The 19,344-nt window shown below is 40.5% G+C and overlaps 1 protein-coding gene and 2 long non-coding RNA genes across 3 annotated transcripts; all 3 read right to left on the reverse strand.

The window, feature by feature from the left end:
* Window positions 1–975: 975 nt before the first annotated feature.
* LOC140582207 (uncharacterized) lies at window positions 976–2,012 on the reverse strand. Its single transcript, XR_011985153.1, has 3 exons — window positions 1,570–2,012; window positions 1,278–1,407; window positions 976–1,114 (listed from the first exon to the last, which is right to left on the reverse strand). It is a non-coding gene; the product is annotated as an uncharacterized lncRNA (long non-coding RNA).
* A 1,452-nt stretch (window positions 2,013–3,464) lies between these two features.
* Window positions 3,465–9,901, reverse strand: LOC140582143 (uncharacterized). The gene is made up of 3 exons (XM_072706163.1): window positions 9,844–9,901; window positions 3,906–8,565; window positions 3,465–3,586 (listed from the first exon to the last, which is right to left on the reverse strand). Exons 1-3 carry the CDS (start codon window positions 9,899–9,901, stop codon window positions 3,577–3,579), a joined length of 4,728 nt encoding a protein of 1,575 aa, XP_072562264.1. The 3' UTR covers window positions 3,465–3,576.
* A 1,228-nt stretch (window positions 9,902–11,129) lies between these two features.
* Window positions 11,130–13,731, reverse strand: LOC140582300 (uncharacterized). Its single transcript, XR_011985226.1, has 3 exons — window positions 13,696–13,731; window positions 13,506–13,549; window positions 11,130–12,136 (listed from the first exon to the last, which is right to left on the reverse strand). It is a non-coding gene; the product is annotated as an uncharacterized lncRNA (long non-coding RNA).
* Window positions 13,732–19,344: the final 5,613 nt, after the last annotated feature.

Here is a 19,344-nt window from a genome sequence, read left to right on the forward strand (position 1 = left end):
AACATGGCAATATTCTTTTAAATATACAATTTAATGTAAGTCAACACAGGCATCACAAACAAAGCTGGACTGTTATTTTGACATCAATTTAACCATGGCATCATGACTGTGAATTACATAACATATTATGTAGTACAGAAGTGTTACAACACATCATTAATATCTTGTTATTGCAGAGTAAAAGTCAAAATAACTCAATAAATACTACAAAAAAAAATTGTGAGACATCACAGCAGGGGCGCCGCCAGAAATATTGGGCCCCATGAAAGATTACAATTTTGCTCCCCCCCCCCCCCCCCTTTTTGCGAAAAGGTAAAGCCCCTAACAGGGCCCCATGTCAGTGCTGGGCCCCTAGAATTGTTCTAACCTTCCCCACCCTGGCGGCGCCCCTGCATCATAGCAATAAACATCCACAAGTAATAGCACATTTTACTGAAAGTACCTTTGCTGTCAGACTATAGTGTGTGGAGATGATTTTTGGTGCATTTCACTTCAGGTATCTGTGTGTAATTCATTCTGTCTGTGTGCAGTCTCTGAGTTCTTTAGAGAATGCTTTGCTTGTCGACAAAATGGGCGCAGGGAAACTTGATGTGGTGAGTATGGTGTCAGTGATATGAAGACAAGGCACTGGAAAAGAGAGTAAAACCAGAAAGTTGCATGTCAGCCAATCAGACACTTGCAGTTGTAAAGTAAAACTACTTCACAGACAAAATAATCTTTCAAATATGTAAACTCACCAGGCCAGACCATCTGATTGTTCCAATGTACCAGGCAGTGTGATGTGTTAACGAAACTTGATGTGGTGGGCACGGGGTCATTGTGATCAACAGCAGGCGCTGGAAAAGATTAAAAGATTAAAAGCATAAATTCACATGTAAGTTAGACAAACACTGACAGAGTAAAACTACAACTACACCAAAGAGGAAGAAACCTCTGAAGAAGGCAAACTCACAAGGTCAGCGCCTGCTCCTCTGACCATGTAGCATTCAGTGTGATGTGTCACACTCCCAATGTACAGCTGTATGACGAAGGATGCAGTATAGCAGAGCTTGGACAGACAGATGTCCCTTAGCTTGATCATCAGGGAAGCACATGGCAGTTGTGCCTTAGTGACCTGAGGTTATACATAGGAGAAGGCAGGTTAAAATCTGCAATATAACAATGTAGTAGGGATTTCTGACAATACTTAGTTACACAATTTATAAGCTCATACACTGCAAACTGGTATGTTTTAACTAACATGCCCATGTTAAGTGAGAAAACTGTCACTCACGCACCTTTGCTTTGCCCACCCAGTCATGGCACATCCACTATGTCTAGATAAACATCTCACACTCACTGCTCAGCTTTCCCACTTAGGTATTAGGTCATCGACATGTATGACTGTTTAGTGTTACTTCATTTTAGCTGTTTGAAGAAACACACAAAACATAAACATTACTCCAAAAATTGCATCATATACATAATACCATTATATACAGTCAGTGTACATATGTCCAACATTTCCTTTTACAGTGTGAAAGTACACTGTACAACACTACACAGACAGACATCAGTATATGGTCTTACCTTAGCCCATAGATGTCTCTGCCTCTTCGCCCTCTCATCATTCTTTTTGATCAAAGCCTTGCTCTGTGAAAATCTGTATCTTTTTAGCATGTTTTGCAGTACAAGACATTAGTTTGGTACTGTGTACATCTGATGGTACTTCTTCATTTCCTTACATTTAATTCATTGTAATGATATATTCTATGTTATATAAACAACTACAAATTTACATTTTCCAAGTGTGTGGTGCTGTGTAAAGAGGTTCAGTGCACTGTACTGGCCCACAACACAACATTTCTATATAGGCAACAATGCATTTCATGAATAGTCAATTATATGACAGGACATCTAAAATTGTTTATGTTTTTGTGGAAAATTCATACCATCAACAAGTTTGGCATACTGCTGTTGTGAGGCAGTTGACAGAGCACATTACCTCCCTTTTCCAAGCCCATGTCGCGTCCTCTGTGCTAATCTTCCCCTAGCCCCCACACCCACCCCCAGTGCCAGGTGCCCCATCCTCCCTTGCTTCTCGCCCAGCCCCAGCCCTAGCCCTAGGCCCCCTGTCCCAGAAGGTGAAGCCCAACACCCCTCCCTTAAGATTAGCCTATGCTTAATGGTAGGTAACATGTTATATATAAAACTACACATTTACATTTTCGAAAGGTGTGGTGCTTTGTAAAGAGGTTCAGTGCACTGGAGTGGCCCACAACACAGAATTTCTATGTATGCAAGAAAATTTTTTTATGAATAGTCAATTATATTGCAGGATATTTAAAAAAAAAATTTTTTAATTCATAACATTTAAAAAATTTCGCATACTGCTGTTGTGAGGTACTTGACAGAGCACATTACCTCCCTTTTCAAAGCTCACATTGCTTGCTCTGTCCTAATCTTCCCCTAGCCCCCACACCAACCCCCAGTGCCAGGTGGCCCATCCTAGCCCCCTTATGCCTAGCCCTAGTGACCGTCCCGTAACCTTAGTCCTATGCCTAGTGGTAACCCAATCAGCCCACCTCAGACTACTCCCCAGCAACAGGCCGCCATGTGCAGCCTTAGTCCCCCCTGCCCCTGCCCCAGTGCCAGGTCTCTGAAGCCCAGCCACAGCCCCCTACAGCATGGTGCCAGCTGCAGGCCTAGCAACAGCCACCTCAAGGTCGACCCCAACCCCCAAAGCCCAAAATCAGCCTCAGGCTAAATGCCAAGCCCTGAAACACCAGCTCCACTGCTAAACTCTGAGGCCCAGTTGCAGCCTTCTGAAGGCCAGCCACAGTCCTAGCCCACCACAGCCTACTGGCAACCTCAGTGGTAGCTACTGATGGCCAGCCCCAGGCCTAACCTCTAAAGCTTGGCACCAGGCCAAGCCTCCCTGCCAACCCCCCCTAATGACAGCCACAGCCCCAGTCGCAGTGCCAGCCTCCTGAGGCTGATGTACCCCAGAAAACTATCACTGTAGCACAAAACTTATGTTTCTTACTGATAATATCTTTCATACAGTTTCTTACAGATAATGTAGTACCACACATTCATGATAGCTGAAATACGTTGGCATTGCTGAAACAAAAATTCTGTTAGTCAAAATGTCTTTCACATACACATGATCAATCAAAGTGCCTTTCCCAGTGGTTGCTTCTTTCACAAGTTGAGCATACCCATGTTCTTCCATAAAATTAGCAATTGTATTTACTGCCAAATGATTTACTGTATGACAAAATTTTTTGTTTTTTATATAGTTTCTTATAGATAATGTCTTTTATACAGTTTCTTACAGATAATGTAGCACTACACATTCATGATGGCTGAAATACGTCGGCATTACTGAAACAGAGATGCTGTTAGCCACAATGTCTTTCACATACACATGATCAATCAAAGTGCCTTTCCCAGTGGTTGCTTCTTTCACAAGTTGAGCATACCCATGTTCTTCCATAAAATTAGCAATTGTACTTACTGCCAGAAGATTTTCATTGAAGTCGCCCATGATGATTTTTCCACCTTCCACACTGTCCAACCAAGTGATCAACTGCATCAGGTTCTTCTGAAAGATAGTCAGATTATACAAGGGTGGTCTGTATAGTACCAAGACTGTTGTTCTTAGTAGGCCCACATTGAACTGCAGACACTCAATGTTGACACACTGCACATCAGTCACAGTACAGTTGGTATATTCTTTATAATACAAACCGACACCACCATGTTGTTGCTTCTTCAGTTCAGCAAAGAAAGCATCACTACCATCATATGCCTGATGTCTGGGTTTCCCATGGTATGAAAATCCAGGCAGCTGTACATCTTCTGTGTCTTCCTCTGAATTTAACCATGTCTCTGTCAAGCAGATGATATCGGCTTCCATATACCTTCTGTCTTGCTTTATGTCATCCAGGTGATATGTAAGTCCTTCAACATTATGCAGAAGAATTGTGCATGATGATGGCATTTCCATGATAGGCTCAATAAATGCAGGCATGCTTTGCATTGCAGTCTCAATGTCTTGTTTTGCATATATAGCAGTCTCCTTAAAGTCTTCTATTATGAGGCCTTCCAGAGAAGTCACACGGCTTAATGCTACATACGCTTGTCCAGCTGCAAATATCTTCTTTAGTGATACAACAGCCTTATCTACTGTTAGACCTTGTACCTTGTGTACTGTACAAGCCCAAGCTAATTTCAATGGAAATTGCCGTCGTGTTCCACCACTGTTTGTCACTCTCTCCTCCTCTGGTTTAATTCGTGTAGCTTTGTCCAACCCTACTTTGAGGCATGGCTTCTTTCCCCTGAGTGACTTTCCAGCTGCTTCATTGTCAAATGTGATGTATATCTCTGATGGAAAATCCTCATCAGTATCAAAGCAGATGTCACTGACTGTGCCAAATGCACCATTTACGAGGCCATCTGAAACATCGATGTTTTTCAGCAGCATTACTCGTGCATTAACACCTACATGTAGTGATTCTGGGAGACATGTCTTCTGAACATTGGCATGATGTCCATGTTTCCTTTCCAGTCTGCCAGTTGCAGCAACCCTTTCAAAATCCTGTGCATGAATGATGACATGGTCTGAGCATATCTTCCGCAGCATATGGTAGTTTTGCTGATCAACTTCGTTATTGGTTGCATAAATATGAAGACCAGTACTGTCTTGTCCTTCGCCTGTCACACATTGTTTCAGCATAGCGATGTCTTCCTCCAGCATTGCATCACCCCTTTTGCGTTTCCTTAGTCGATTCAGCAACTGTGCAAACTCCATATCTTTCTGTCTCATAATTTCAGTCAGCTCCACCATAGCAAAATGATTCTGCCATAGATTCACACCTTTACCCTCAGTATACAAAGCTTTCCCTTTCACAGGACAAAGTTGGTAGAAATCTCCAACAGCAATGATTGAAACATTTCCAAAAGCAGAATAATCTCCAATTTGTTTGATTTGTCTTAATCTGCCATGAATATACGCAAGCAGCTTGTGATCAACCATTGAAATTTCATCTATAATCAATATCTGCAGGTTTCCCAGTTCAGCTCTCAATGAATTTATTTTTTCATCTCCAAGTGGTTCATATGGCAACTTTACATCTGTTGCAATGTGGAAACAGGTGTGTATTGTTGCAGCTTTTATGTTGTAAGCACTAACTCCAGTTGGAGCAGTCAGTAACACATGTGTCTCATCTGGATTATGTGACAACTGACGCAAGATACGAGCTGCCTCATACTGTATTGCTTTGATCAAGACTGACTTGCCCACACCTCCAGGTCCAGATATGAATACATGAAATGGTTCTGGGTTTTCACCACGTGCCTTCTGTAAACACCAGTTTCGTATTTTGTAAAAGATTTCAGATTGTTTGTTATTCAGTGAGCGAAGCAAAGCCAACGCTTCCTGCCTGGACATACCACAAGGATTGTCATGCAACAAATAGCGACTCATTCTTGGTAACAAATCTGGTATCTCATCACGTTGTTCTCTCATTTCTGGTGTAATGTTGGATTTGCTGGCAAGACACTCTAACCGTTCACGTTCAGTCTCTGGACAAATCTCTGCCCAAGCATCTTCCATTGCACCATGCAGCTGTAGGTCTTCCTGAGCTTTGTCTATTGAACGTGATTCCTTTTCAAAACTTGACATGTTTGACTCCACAACCAGTTTCACTGAATGCAATTCATCATCAAGAAACTTGACACAACCAGTCTCATAGAATTCCTGGTAACTGCCAAAAGTAGAAGGTTTTAACTGTGCATCGAAATAATGTGGCAGAAAAAGTTGCAAAATGCTGTGGTAATATTTTTCTGGGTCCTTTGTGGGTGAAAAGCGAGCATACCGAACAACAGCTGCATCTGTGCGTGTCCTTTTTTTCACAAATCCTAATTTTCTGTCCAACTGCACACTTCCATGGCATGAGCTTTGAGACTTAGATAGTATTCTGTACTCAGATACAAATCTCGCCAGGCACATTCCTGCAAACACTTCTGTTTCTGGTCTAGCTTTATATCTATCAGTGATACTGTTCATCCAAATTCCTTGTTCATCCTCATTCTCACACTCAGCTTTCTTCCGTATGACGTTCAATGGAAGGCTCATTTTTACCACATTTTCTCCAGTTGGGATAAACTGCACCTTTCGTGATCCCTCTTTCAACCTCATGTTAGTCAGACGATAAACACTTTCCTGAGCTGAAACTTCACGATTGTGTAGGAAAACACTGCCAAGTTGCCGAAGAGCTTCTTTTGCATCAAGGTTACCTTGCTGGGTGGCCTCTTTCTGAGCATTTGCCAGGAGGAGTCCCATCTCTCTCTCAGCTTTGGAAATGTAGGAAATGATGTACACAATACATGAATATGCATCGACCACAAACTGAATGTCCATGTTTGCATTCCAACAGCGTAAAAGGTCTCTGTTATATTGGTTCACCCACACTTCACATGGTCTCCTCTTAAGAACAATGGTAGTTTTCTTTGTGATTCTTGAGTACGCAGCTTCAAATATTTCCTGACTGATACCAATTGTACTAAATAAGGAATCAACAGACTCATAGTTGGCATCAGGGTTTAGTACAGCATCCTTCACTTTTTTCATGATAGCATCTGCTACTTCTTTTTTCAGGGGCTGTCCGTCTGTCTGACCATCTCCAAGTTTGCATGATGACACAAATGTTCTGTTGCTTGGAGGACGTGGGAAATTGAATCTACAAGTTTTCCCTTTTTTTTTGCATGTTTTTGAGTGCCTCTTACTATGTTGCTGTACACCACATACAATTTCATGCATTTCATCATTACCCTCTGGCATTTCACATGTCACATAGTGATCAATGAAAGCTGATATTTCATCTTCATCATCTTTGCCAACCTTAGGTGCATCTTCCACCCAAAACAAACAGTGAGTGTGAGGTGATCCTCGTTGTTGAAATTCTATTCTGTAGAAATAATCAACTATTTTGCCAATGGGTTGTGCTTCTGACATGATGACATCTTTCAGAAAGCAGTGGAATCGATAATCAAACATTCTGGCAGCTGTTACAGGATTGTTTTTCAAGAGTGCACACCTTTCTGACCAGTCGAGCTCAGCACTTGATGCATCTATACCATCTTGTTTGAAGATTGCTGTCATCAGTTCTGTCCAGCGTAAATCAGCAGAAGAAAAGGAGCAAAACCATGTGGGAATACCAAGCTGTCTTACCATTGCAAAGAGATCTTTCTGAACACTTTGCCAAAAAACAGGGGTGCCTCTGATTGGTCTTAGAAATTTATAACCTTCATCAAAATTGAACATCTTTTGTAGAGACTCCTTATTTGTCAAAGTTTCTGATGTAACAGTAGACTTATCCCATGCATCATATCCTTTTCTCACAGCAATGGACACATTTGACACAACCTGCTGAAGCTCAGACAAATACTGCCCATAAAATATATAGTCTAAGTTTTTTCCAAAACGTCCATCTGCATTAAGAATTCTTGTATTTAAATACCTAGACAGTGTCAGTTTTTCCTTCCTTCTCTCATGAAAAGTACCTGTTCCTTTTGGGAAAAGGACTGGAAAACATTTAGCTTCATTTGACTCATCAGTTAGAAGCCTCACTGGGTTGTTTCCTTCTGCAGGTGCCATAGACATGATTCCATCAAAGTGCTGATCCAAGATCTCTTGTGCTATGTCTACAGGTTGAAGACACGTATCCATATACATGCCATGTTGTTGTCTATCATGCAGAGTTTCATCCATTTCCTCATCCTCCATGATATTTTCATTACGCTCTTCATCTACATGTATGTCACTTACATCACTAGGTACTTCTTCAGTTTTCTGCAGGGGATTGATCCAGTCATCATTGAACTGCACATTGCTGTAAAATTTGTTATTCTCTGTAAGATACACCAAAGCCTTCTTGATTTTTTCTGGATGCACAAATTCATATTTGTAATGCCCTTTGTAAGTTAACTTCCGCTTCAGCTTCACACGAATCATAAGGTCATCATCGTTCACTCTTGGTAAAGATTCAGCTACATTCGAAATGCTTGACGGGACACAAGTCACAGGACCATGAACACCATTTTGTCCACCTTTTGGCAAAGACACAATTCTCATGAAAGGAATATGAATACCAATCAGATGTTGTTCCAGAGAATTTAGACACTGCAACTCAGGAGGAACTGGGTCTACAGCTAGACTGTTTCCAACACTCTCTGCTGGCATTTTCCCATCAAGAATCTTTCTATGACATGTGTGACAAATCCACAATGAACTAGTAGGGCCCATCAGACTGCTACAATTGTCAGAACAAGTATCTATACATTTGTGCAAGTATGTGTCAGTGATGCACTGCAATGCCAGTAATGCAACTGTCTGTGATTTTCTTAAGTATTGATCTTTTCTGCATATCACAACTTGGTGCTTAAACAACATTCGATGACATACTGAGCAAATGTATACAGGTCCTGTATTTATTTTGTCTCTGAACTGTTCAATCACATACTGAATATCTTTCCGTTTATCCTTCTCCTTAGTCCTTTTCTCAATATTTTTGCTTTTTACTGTATTAGCAAAATAGCTATTTGTTTTGTATCTATCAACACTTGACTGCTTCACACGTTGCCTGTGTTCAACGTCTGTGGCATATTTCTTGATACTTGACTGCTGCACACGTTGCTTGTGTTCAACGTCTGTGGCATATTTCTTAACACTTGACTGCTGCACACGTTGCCTGTGTTCAATGTCTGTGGCATATTTTTTGACACTTGACTGCTGCACACGTTGCCTGTGTTCAGTGTTTGTGGCATATTTCTTGACACTTGACTGCTGCACACGTTGCCTGAGTTCAATGTCTGTGGCATATTTCTTGACACTTGACTGCTGCACACGTTGCCTGTGTTCAGTGTCTGTGGCATATTTCTTGACACTTGACTGCTGCACACGTTGCCTGTGTTCAGTGTCTGTGGCATATTTCTTCAGACTTGACTGCTGCACACATTGCCTGTGTTTACTGTCTGTGGCATATTTCTTGACACTTGACTGCTGCACACGTTGCCTGTGTTCAATGTCTGTGGCATATTTCTTGACACTTGACTGCTGCACACGTTGCCTGTGTTCAATGTCTGTGGCATATTTCTTGACACTTGACTGCTGCACACGTTGCCTGTGTTCAATGTCTGTGGCATATTTCTTGAGACTTGACTGCTGCACACGTTGCCTGTGTTCAATGTCTGTGGCATATTTCTTGAGACTTGACTGCTGCACACGTTGCCTGTGTTCAATGTCTGTGGCATATTTCTTGAGACTTGACTGCTGCACACGTTGCCTGTGTTCAATGTCTGTGGCATATTTCTTGAGACTTGACTGCTGCACACGTTGCCTGTGTTCAATGTCTGTGGCATATTTCTTGAGACTTGACTGCTGCACACGTTGCCTGTGTTCAATGTCTGTGGCATATTTCTTGACACTTAACTTCTGCACACCTTGCCTGTGTTCAATGTCTGTGGCATATTTCTTGACACTTGACTGCTGCACACGTTGTCTGTGTTCAATGTCTGTGGCATATTTCGTGACACTTGACTGCTGCACACGTTGCCTGTGTTCAATGTCTGTGGCATATTTCTTGAGACTTGACTGCTGCACATGTTGCCTGTGTTCAATGTCTGTGGCATATTTCTTCACACTTGACTGCTTCACATGTTGCCTGTGTTCAATATCTGTGGCATATTTCTTGACACTTGACTGCTGCACACATTGTCTATGTTCAGTGTCTGTAGCATATTTACTTACACTTGACTGCTGTACACATTTGCGGTACTCCATATCTGTGGCATACTTACTGATACCTGATTGTTTAACGTGGTCTCGGTAGTTGTCATCATCATGGTAGCGCTTCATCTTTCTGGCAAGTTGTTCCTCCCTGTATACATCACTTATGTCATACCGTCTTTTTTCTCGTTCCAGTTTTCGTCGACTTGATGCCATTTCAGATGGTGTATTGTCAATTTCAGAGCATCGTGTGGCACAACCCTCAGTATCACGCCCTTTTACACAAGTTACAGCCTCATAATGTGACTCATTACAATGTTTCAGGTATATACCTCTCTGATCAGAACCAATACATGTGGAGTACTTCAACCATTTGTTATTGGAGTATGTGAAAATATGCACACCAAGCAGATCAGCAGCAGCTTGAATCTCTATCTCAGATGCCCAAGTACCAACATATTTCATCCGTGATGCAGTGACATACTCAGTGACAGAAGAGTGACCTTCCCTAAGACAAGCAACATACCTAGATTGATTTCTTAGTATCTGAGCAACAACAGCACATCTAATTTTCCTGTGCTCTTTCTCATTTCCAGTAATAGCAAAAGCCAGAGATCTGAAAAAGCAGTTACCATCACCAGTAATAGGCACCGTTCTGCAAGGGTCACCCATTGGAAACTGTGCAGCCATGTTTACATGACCATGATCAATGTACACCACACCAAGCTTACAGGAAAAACTTCTTTGCTGCTGTGTTGTCAAAGGACTGAAGAAAAACTGCTCACTGCATAGCTCACTGACAAAAACTACATCACCTTCATTGCCCACGTGCATATTAACCTCAGGTTCTGCATCGTCTGTCACATTTGGCCTTACCACACCATATTGGCTCTCTGACATGCTGGCAAACTGCTGGACTCTGGTCATTGAGGAGTTACCGTCTGGATGCTCTGACATGCTGGTAGACTGGTTGAGACTGGTGACTGAGGAGTTACCATCTGGATGCTGCTGCAGGATGCTTCGACTGGTCACACTCACAGCTGTAATCTCAAACTGTTCCCCTGTTGCATCTAAAGACAGTCCTAGGGTATTCACATGGTCTAGCAAAGAATCTATGCCAGAGTGGTACACCAATATACTTCTGCCTGATGCGTCGCTTGCTCCATCTCCTCGTCGGGAATGGGAGTCGATCACCACATACCATGACCCTTGCTTAATGATGGCACATGTATTTACTTTAAGAGTAAAAAGACACGCATCATACAGTGAGAATACTCTTCTTACCGCTTGATCAGCTGACATGAGAATGTTGCACATATCTCCATATTCGCTCACACCAAACAAGCCAACAAACATGTCATCATGGTAGTTTATTTCAAATTTATCACCATTTAATGTGTACTCAGTTGGTAGATCTCTCACAAACAGATACCTAGAAGCATCTTGAATTGCCCCAGCATCTCTGATGGTAGTGTAGAGGTCATCTCCGTTCAGCAGTACTTGATCAATGTCTGTGACTGACCAGCTGAAAACGTTCTTTATCTTACACATTAGTATGGCAATCAAACTATTAGCAACACATTGCTTGTTACTGTTAACGCCAAATCGTGGGTGTCCTTGATGGAAGGAGCCTCTCACAATACGTGCCTGAGGAAAATGAGGAGATGCACAGATAGTTACACAGTTCATATGCTGCTGTTGAGCCAGGGTACTTTTTTGTTCAGACATTAGCAAGGGTTTTGCCAAGGGTTTTGCCAAGGGTTTTGCCAAAGGTTTTGCCAAAGGTTTTGCCAGACTTGTTGCCAGACTTGTTGCCAGACTTGTTGGAAAATGAGTTGGAAAATGAGTTGGAAAAGGAGTTGCAAAAGGAGTTGGCAAGGAATTAGATGGTTGCATGGATGGTAATATAGATGGTCGTATAGATGGTAATATACCTGCAGCCTTTCTTTTTTGAGGCGGCTGCAAAACCTCGTCATCAGTCAAAGCCTTGTCTTTAGAAAGAGAAGGCATATACAAATCGTCATCAGTCCTAGAAATGGCACCCAAGGTGGGAACCTGGTGGTCATGGCTCGTCGGTAAAGTCACAGTCAGGATCTTTTTGGTTTTCCAGTAGGGGGGAAAAGAAATAACCCCGTCAGTCATAGCCATGACAGTGTCAGGCTGCAGCTGTGCAGCCTGCTGAAGTTGTTGGTCGTGGCTCGTCGGGAAAGTCTCAGTCGTAATCTTTTTGGTATTCCGGTAGGGGGGAAAAGATGTAACCCCGTCATCAGTCATAGCCACATCAAGACTATCAGCAGCTCGCCGCCGGTCTATCAGCCTCTTCTTCGCTGCTGCTGAACGCCGGGACGCCTTAGTGCGAGGCATCTGCAGATTAACAGGGGGGGGACAACAAAAGGCACACCTGCTTACAACCTCACTTTGCACTAACATCTCAATTATATGTCCTGATAGCTAGTGATAAACACTTGTAATTTGAAATCACAGGTTCAAATCCCCAATAACCAAGGTACCACCAAGTTACCCTCAGCAAAGTACCACCTCCAAGAACCGCTCAAATGATGTATGTCAAGTTGTTCCTCCTTGGATGGAACTTCATAGCATCTTTTCTTCTGCCAGTTTCCAACAGTGTTCCATATAGGTTAGATGTAGATGACATTTTATGGTTGTGCAGTGTGTGTGGTGACTTAGTACTTATCAGTTATCACTAATTTTAATTCATATGTATTACTTAAAGCAATTACAATGCTGTTTTTCTGTGAGAACTATGTACACTGACACACCTCAGCTACTTAGAATCAGTGATGCAGCTAAATTAATATTGAAGTGTCTACACAGTAAACCACACTTTACACATTAAACATTTTATGAAGCATTACAATCTTTATCCTACAATCAATCTCTCACGACTTTCATTGTTAAAATGACACACTTACCTGTGAAGTCACACTGCGAAACAATATTACACAAGCTTCACTTCAACACTAACTTATGGGTTGCTCACATGCATTTCAATTTTTCCTGTCACAAAAATGCAATTTATTACAAATGCTACAAATTACTACTGCCACAGACACAAATATACCTTTGCTCCTTAAAAGCAATATCATGGCCATTTACCATATTGGTCAAAAAAACACCTCTGTCACTACATATTCAACATGCTGTTGTATAAACAACTCTGTTAATTTTAACATTTTAAACCGAATTTAAGGAAGCACTTTTTTTTCCACACAGCATGTACCTACACTATGGAAAAGTCTTCGTACTAGTGTAGCACAAACTAAAACCCTAGGTTCCTTTAAATCAGACCTAGATCAGATTTTAACAACTGTCACATATTAGGCAGTAACACTATTACCTATAAAATACTATAGTTCTCTTCCTATAGCAAATTCATTTACAGCATACAGCTGGAATATGGAATAGTCTTCCAGGTAGTTAATTGTAACCCAAAACCCTGGGTTAGCCTACATCAGATAGATAAGATTAACAACTAACATATTAAACAGTAACAATTACCTATGAAATACTATGCTTCTCTTCCTATAGCAAATTCATTTACAGCATACAGCTGGAATATGGAATAGTTTTCCAGGTAGTACATTGTAACCCAAAACCCTGGGTTAGCCTAAATCAAATAAATAAGATTTTAACAACCAACATATTAAACTTCTATTTCAATAGCAAACTTGTGTAGTGGCAATGCTGACTTCTCCAACTGCACAAAGCATACCATTTATCACTTTCTCCTTGGAAATGTCTTTCTCCAGCAGAAATCTGTAGAAAAAAGTGACAGACGACTTTCATAGCATCAACATTTCTCAATAGTCAGTCTTTATTGAAAACACTGTGTACACTTGATAAACCTTCTCCACAGTCATTCTGAAACAACTAGTGGTGGACATCAGCTTCAAAATATTCACCTTTGATCCCTCTGTCGTCAGAGCTCTTCAAAGTCTATAAAGACAAGATGCATAAGTTAATAATTGAGATGTGTATACATTTCATTAGTATACGAAACATTGATACCACAAACATTTCACTGTAGCATTCCAACCAGTCGTTTAATATTAAGTTTCTTTCATGACGGCTTACATTACTAGTGAAATATATATAACATTTTTACTTTAAAATATATGCAGTAAATTCACATCGCCTAAGAGTAATGACAAAAGTGCACCCTACAAACATCGCTGCGATGTAATGCAGCCTCACATACATTTGTCTCACACCGGTCTGTATCTGTTTTCGTACCGTTACATTTCCTAAAGACGCAGGCATGGCGTCATATCTCCTTGCCGGTTCATTCTGTCCAAATTTGCCGTAATCTGCTGCAGTAGTGACTAAACATTCATTGCCCTACTTTACAGTTGACAGGTCTATAACTACGACGTAAACACTACGGGCGTCTAGCATGCAACTTCCGGTAAAACCGCCATTAACTGGTGCCGAATCCTTATCAGCTACATTGCAAAATATGCTACTTTAAAATATATGGCTACATAGATGGGCATGTAGTAAAGCGCCTTCAGACAATTTAATGTTGTGAACTAAATAAAATTATATTTAATTGTTAATTGATAACCGGATAGTGCTCCCATTGAAGATTTCAATATTAAGATTATTTGTCACATATATATGCAGTGAAATGAACCCTGACTGATCTAAAGACTCTGCAAAAAGAGAAAGAGTAAAATACGAGAAATACCAAATCCATTTGTATTCCGTACATGTGCGCATGCTCAGCAAAAAATCTAAAATGGCCGACATGGAAACAGCTCTGTGGCGCATGTATTATAATTTAATTTATAAATTATAAATGCTTTTAAAAACCTTGACACAAAATACACCACCCACAGTGAGAAAACAGCAAAGCGTCAAGCGAATAAAAACATAGCATTACACATATGTTAGTACGTCTACCGTAATTATAAATGTTAAAACACAAAAGTACGACATGCCACAAAAACGTTTAAAACATACTTTGCGCTTCTGAACCAAACTTAAATCTGACCACTTACACGTCATTTACTGTTGCCACGTCCTTATCTGCTACATTACAAAATATATTACTTTAAAACATAAGCGTATAAGAACGAGGATAATGTAAAGCGCAAATGTACAAGATACCTAAAAATGCCGCCACAGAAACAGCTTTCTGTGGCGCATTAACTGTTTCTGTGGCGCATGTAACATCGACGGCACAAATGATTACGCTAGTCAAACACTATTGCCTACTATCAAACTAAACATGTTTTTTTTAAAAGCTTAACACAACATAAACCACCCACAGTTACAAAACAGGAACGCCTCAAAAAGCAAATAAAGCCATAGCATTACACATATGTAATTACGTCTACCGTACTTATAAATGTCACTACACAAAAAGTAAGACATGTCACACACCGCGTTTAAAACATACTTTGCGCTTCCGAACCAAAATTAATTTTCACCACTTACACGTGTTTTACTGTTGCCAAATCCTTATCTGCTGCAGTACAAAATATATCAGTTTAAAACATAAGCATATAATAACATGGATAATGTAAAGCGCAAATGTACAAGATACCTAAAATGGCCGCCACAGAAACAGCTGTCTGTTGCGCATTTCACACTAACTAAACAACCGCTTACGCTGCTCAAACACTATTGCCTGACACCTAACAAAAATATGTTTTAAAACACTAGCGATCACTAAATAAACCACCTACAATTGGAAATCAGCAAAGCGGCCACATACAAATACACCATTACATATATGTATCGTCTTACCTCTTCCAAAGCCAGAAGTAAAATGTACAGGACAAGCCTTGCTTCAGATGGTAGTGGCCACTTACGTAAGCCAATCAAAACCGTAAAAACACGTCCCTGTCTCTCTGTTTACCTACCTCAGCGAAACCAATACACGAAATGGCTGCCACTAAAACGCCCCCTTACGACTATTCTAAAGTAATGCTTAATTACCTTACCACTTTACGTCGTTATTTATTTAAGCTAAATTATACAAACTTAACTCTTCATGTAGTAGCAAACTATTAACATACAAGTAAAGATACTTTTCTAACAAAGACCATAACCGAACTCTTTAAAAGATAAAACTACTGAATTACAACTGCGACACTAACGCAGTTGTAACACAGTAATCCTTTGCGCGCCGTTATGCTTTAAATTTCTTTTAAAATACAAAATATTTATCAAATTTCAATGACAGAAGCACTTCAAGCATGAGCTACCTTTTTCAAAATACAGTACTTTTCGCTTTACCCTAATAACGTCTCATTCCACAAATGCATACAATATGCCAAATGTTACTACATGAAAGTAACCTTTAACCAGAGATACGTTTGCCGTAAGTAAAAAAGCTAAAATATAAAAGTAAAACAGGCCACAGACACACAGCGTTTAAAACATACTCTGAGCTTGTGTACGACAATTTGTCTCATCCACTTACACGTTATTTACTGCTGCCGAATGCTTACCCGCTGCACTACTGACCATGTCACGTTAACACATAGGCCTATATAAGCCAGTATAATGCTTTCGCAGAACTTAATGTTGTGACAGTGCGCTGTACGAGAAATGACTAAATAAGACTATAATTCAGTGCAGTTCCCATTTAAATGATAACCACGCTAAGATGCTATGCCATATATGTCAACATGCTTAGCAAACACATAAAACAAAAAATGGCCGCCATTAAAACAGCTAGTCGTGCCACATTTAACACCCCAAAAACAGACGTTTACGCTGCTCAAACACTATTGCCTAAGACCAAACTAAAAACATTTTTAAAAACCATACCACAAAATAAACCACTTACAATTGGAAAACAGCAAAGCTTGAACATACAAATAAAAATACACCACAAGATATATGTCGCGTCTTACCTCTCGCAAATCCAGAAGTAAAATGTATAGGACAAACCTTGCTTCAGACGTGGGAGTGGTCACGTTTGTCAACCAATCAAAACCATAAAAACAAGTTCCTATAACAGCCACCTTAGCACCTTTAGCTAAATTGTTCTTTCTCAAAAACCTTGAAATAATTGTCACCTTTCCGTTTACCTGACTCCATATTTTAATTTCCTTTCATTTATCGGTGTTGATAGATTATTACAAGTGCGTTTTAGTTGAAATTATTACAAATACATGCTACATCACTCACATAAGTACTGTAAAATATTTTGCCGCTCAACGTTGTAGAGGCTTGTGTGGTTCAGTGGGCTAAGCCGTCTTCCTGTAGTCAATACGTCGCGGGTTCAAATCTAGCCTTAGCACGTCTGTCGATTCTTCAGTTACACGGTGTTCATATATTATTATAAGTGCGTTTTTGTTGAAATTTGTTGCTACAGCACGCACATTAGTACTGTAGAATATTGTGCCACTCAACAGAACCCCCAGCTTCCTGGGCGCCGCTACAGGTTGTTGCCCTTCGCGGACACCTTGCTGTACATGACCAAGTTGAGGGAAGCGTAAAAAGAATTTCCCCACGGGGATTAATAAAGTGTCAATTATTATTATTATTATTATAATTATTATTATTATTATTGCAACTTCAGTTCCTCACACCGGTCGATAACAATATTGATTATTATATTATTTTCCATGACACTCGGTGTGTGTACCTTACAATGCACTTTTATTTCCATCTGGATTTCACACATTAATACGTTTATTATAACAGATAATTTATCATTTTTATATTTCTGCTATAAAAATTTTCTTCTTGTTTTTTTTTGTTAATGCCCTCAGCATTGTGTCCTAATTTTGTATTTTAAATTTACTTTTTATGTCTCAAACGATTTGTTACGTATGGCGTACGCTTGGGTGAAGTAAGACAATTACTCGTTCAATAAGGCATGTTTTCTATTTACAAGATTGCCTGATGTAAATGGTGCCTTATTGCTACAGTAAACATTCAATACAAAAATAATAATAAGTGCACGTCTATGATGTATATGTTCGACGGCTCAGGCAGGCACTACAAAGTGCTTCATAGGTTAGGTCAAAACTACACATTGGGTTTGTGAAAGCACAGTAGTAGAAAGACATGTGGAGACCTGAAACGACGCACACGTTTACAGTACTAGTTTCTCTTTAACGTCTATAAAAATTCATATGTGGTGTTTCGCTACTTCTGCAGTGCTTCTCACTCTGGCAGCTGCGCAATTTTCTTGCACTTAGCTTTTTCTCCTCTAGGGGATTTTCGCTCGACTTTTCTCGGGTTTGGCGGCATTTTCTACTCTCGCGAATTTTCAGTGTCTATTTCTGTGCCTTCTGCCGCCTAACAGTCTGACACCTCACAGTGCACAGAAACCTTTAGTTGAACCATTCTGCAGCTATGGCTAGCCCTGCGAAAATGGCAAAGGACGACTTCGAGACATTGGAGGGCTTCTTACACTCCGTCTCACCAAACATGGTATCGAAACGAAATTCAAAATATTTCACTGCACTGCTGCAGACTAGCAGAGATAACTTTCACAAAGTTGTCTGCTTTTCTGCAGAAAAGCAGACATGTTTCGCTCAGGCCTCAAAAAACAACACTGCAGTGAGGCTCGTCAACGTGAAGAGAAGCATAAGTAAGTATTAATTTTGTAAAAATAACAGAAAACAGAACAGGAAGATGTGCTTCAAATTAAGTGACCATGTAGCCTAAATAAAGGTGGTGTTTATTTGTCGTTCATGTTTTCTAGGCTTCTCAGATCCGACGGGCTTTGATATTCTTTGCAACAAATCCACCACCTTAGAGGTCGTCAGGCTGCCCTTTCTGCCGAGGGTCCCCCCCAGCAGCATCAAGCAAAACATTGCACAGGTTAAAATGCTAGGACCGAGACAAACTGTGAGTAGATGGAATAATCGTTTGAGTAGTACGATGAAATGGAGTCGTGCGTTGTTTTTGTTACATTGCCAATCATTAAAAGCGCGTAAATCCGTTTTGAGAAATACGATTCTAACGTGCCTCTACACTTAAATTAACGAGGATTACCCTATTTCTGTGGTGCATGAACTACTTTTACCGCACTTTATTTAGTCCTCTTTTTATCGCGGCGTAAAATACATGTAAATAACCGTGCGGTAATTTTCAACTAAATTGCGATATAATACCCATGTCTTGTGAAGTAAGCTATTGTTATAGTATCTTCTAACCAGTCGTATATTTACTATATGTGTCTATAACAGGTGGCTATGCTGGAAGCAAAGGTTTTGGCGCCTGGCAGCTTCACTAAAACCATCAATTTCAACGGCACTGAGTTGGAAGTTACACAATTCCAAATAGGGGATCCAACGGGACAGCTGAAGCTCGCCTTGTGGGACACTCAAATAACAAAGGTGGAACCTCTAAAATCATACAAATTTACAAATTTGTCAACCAGGGAACGGGACGGACGAATAACACTGTCGGGGACTCCGTCCACGTCCATAGAACAAATTAGCGGCCTGGAAGTCCCTGAATCCACTACTGTCGATGAGGCGGAGACACTTTCCGAGCGATCAGGAACTGTAACAGGCATTCAGATATTGTGCAAACTGCGCTGTTCAAAATGCCAAACACCGCAAACTGAGTTTAAACCT

This window comes from Paramormyrops kingsleyae, chromosome 24 (assembly GCF_048594095.1).
Source record: "Paramormyrops kingsleyae isolate MSU_618 chromosome 24, PKINGS_0.4, whole genome shotgun sequence".
Classification (NCBI taxonomy): domain Eukaryota; kingdom Metazoa; phylum Chordata; class Actinopteri; order Osteoglossiformes; family Mormyridae; genus Paramormyrops; species Paramormyrops kingsleyae.

Coding starts and splice junctions, on each gene's coding strand:
- LOC140582143 (XM_072706163.1), bottom strand. CDS start 9,901: ATGAAGCGCTACCATGATGATGACAACTACCGAGACCACGTTAAACAA. Junction 8,566..9,843: donor CGTTAAACAATCAGGTATCA/GTAAGTATGCCA, acceptor TTGCTAATACAG/TAAAAAGCAAAAATATTGAG.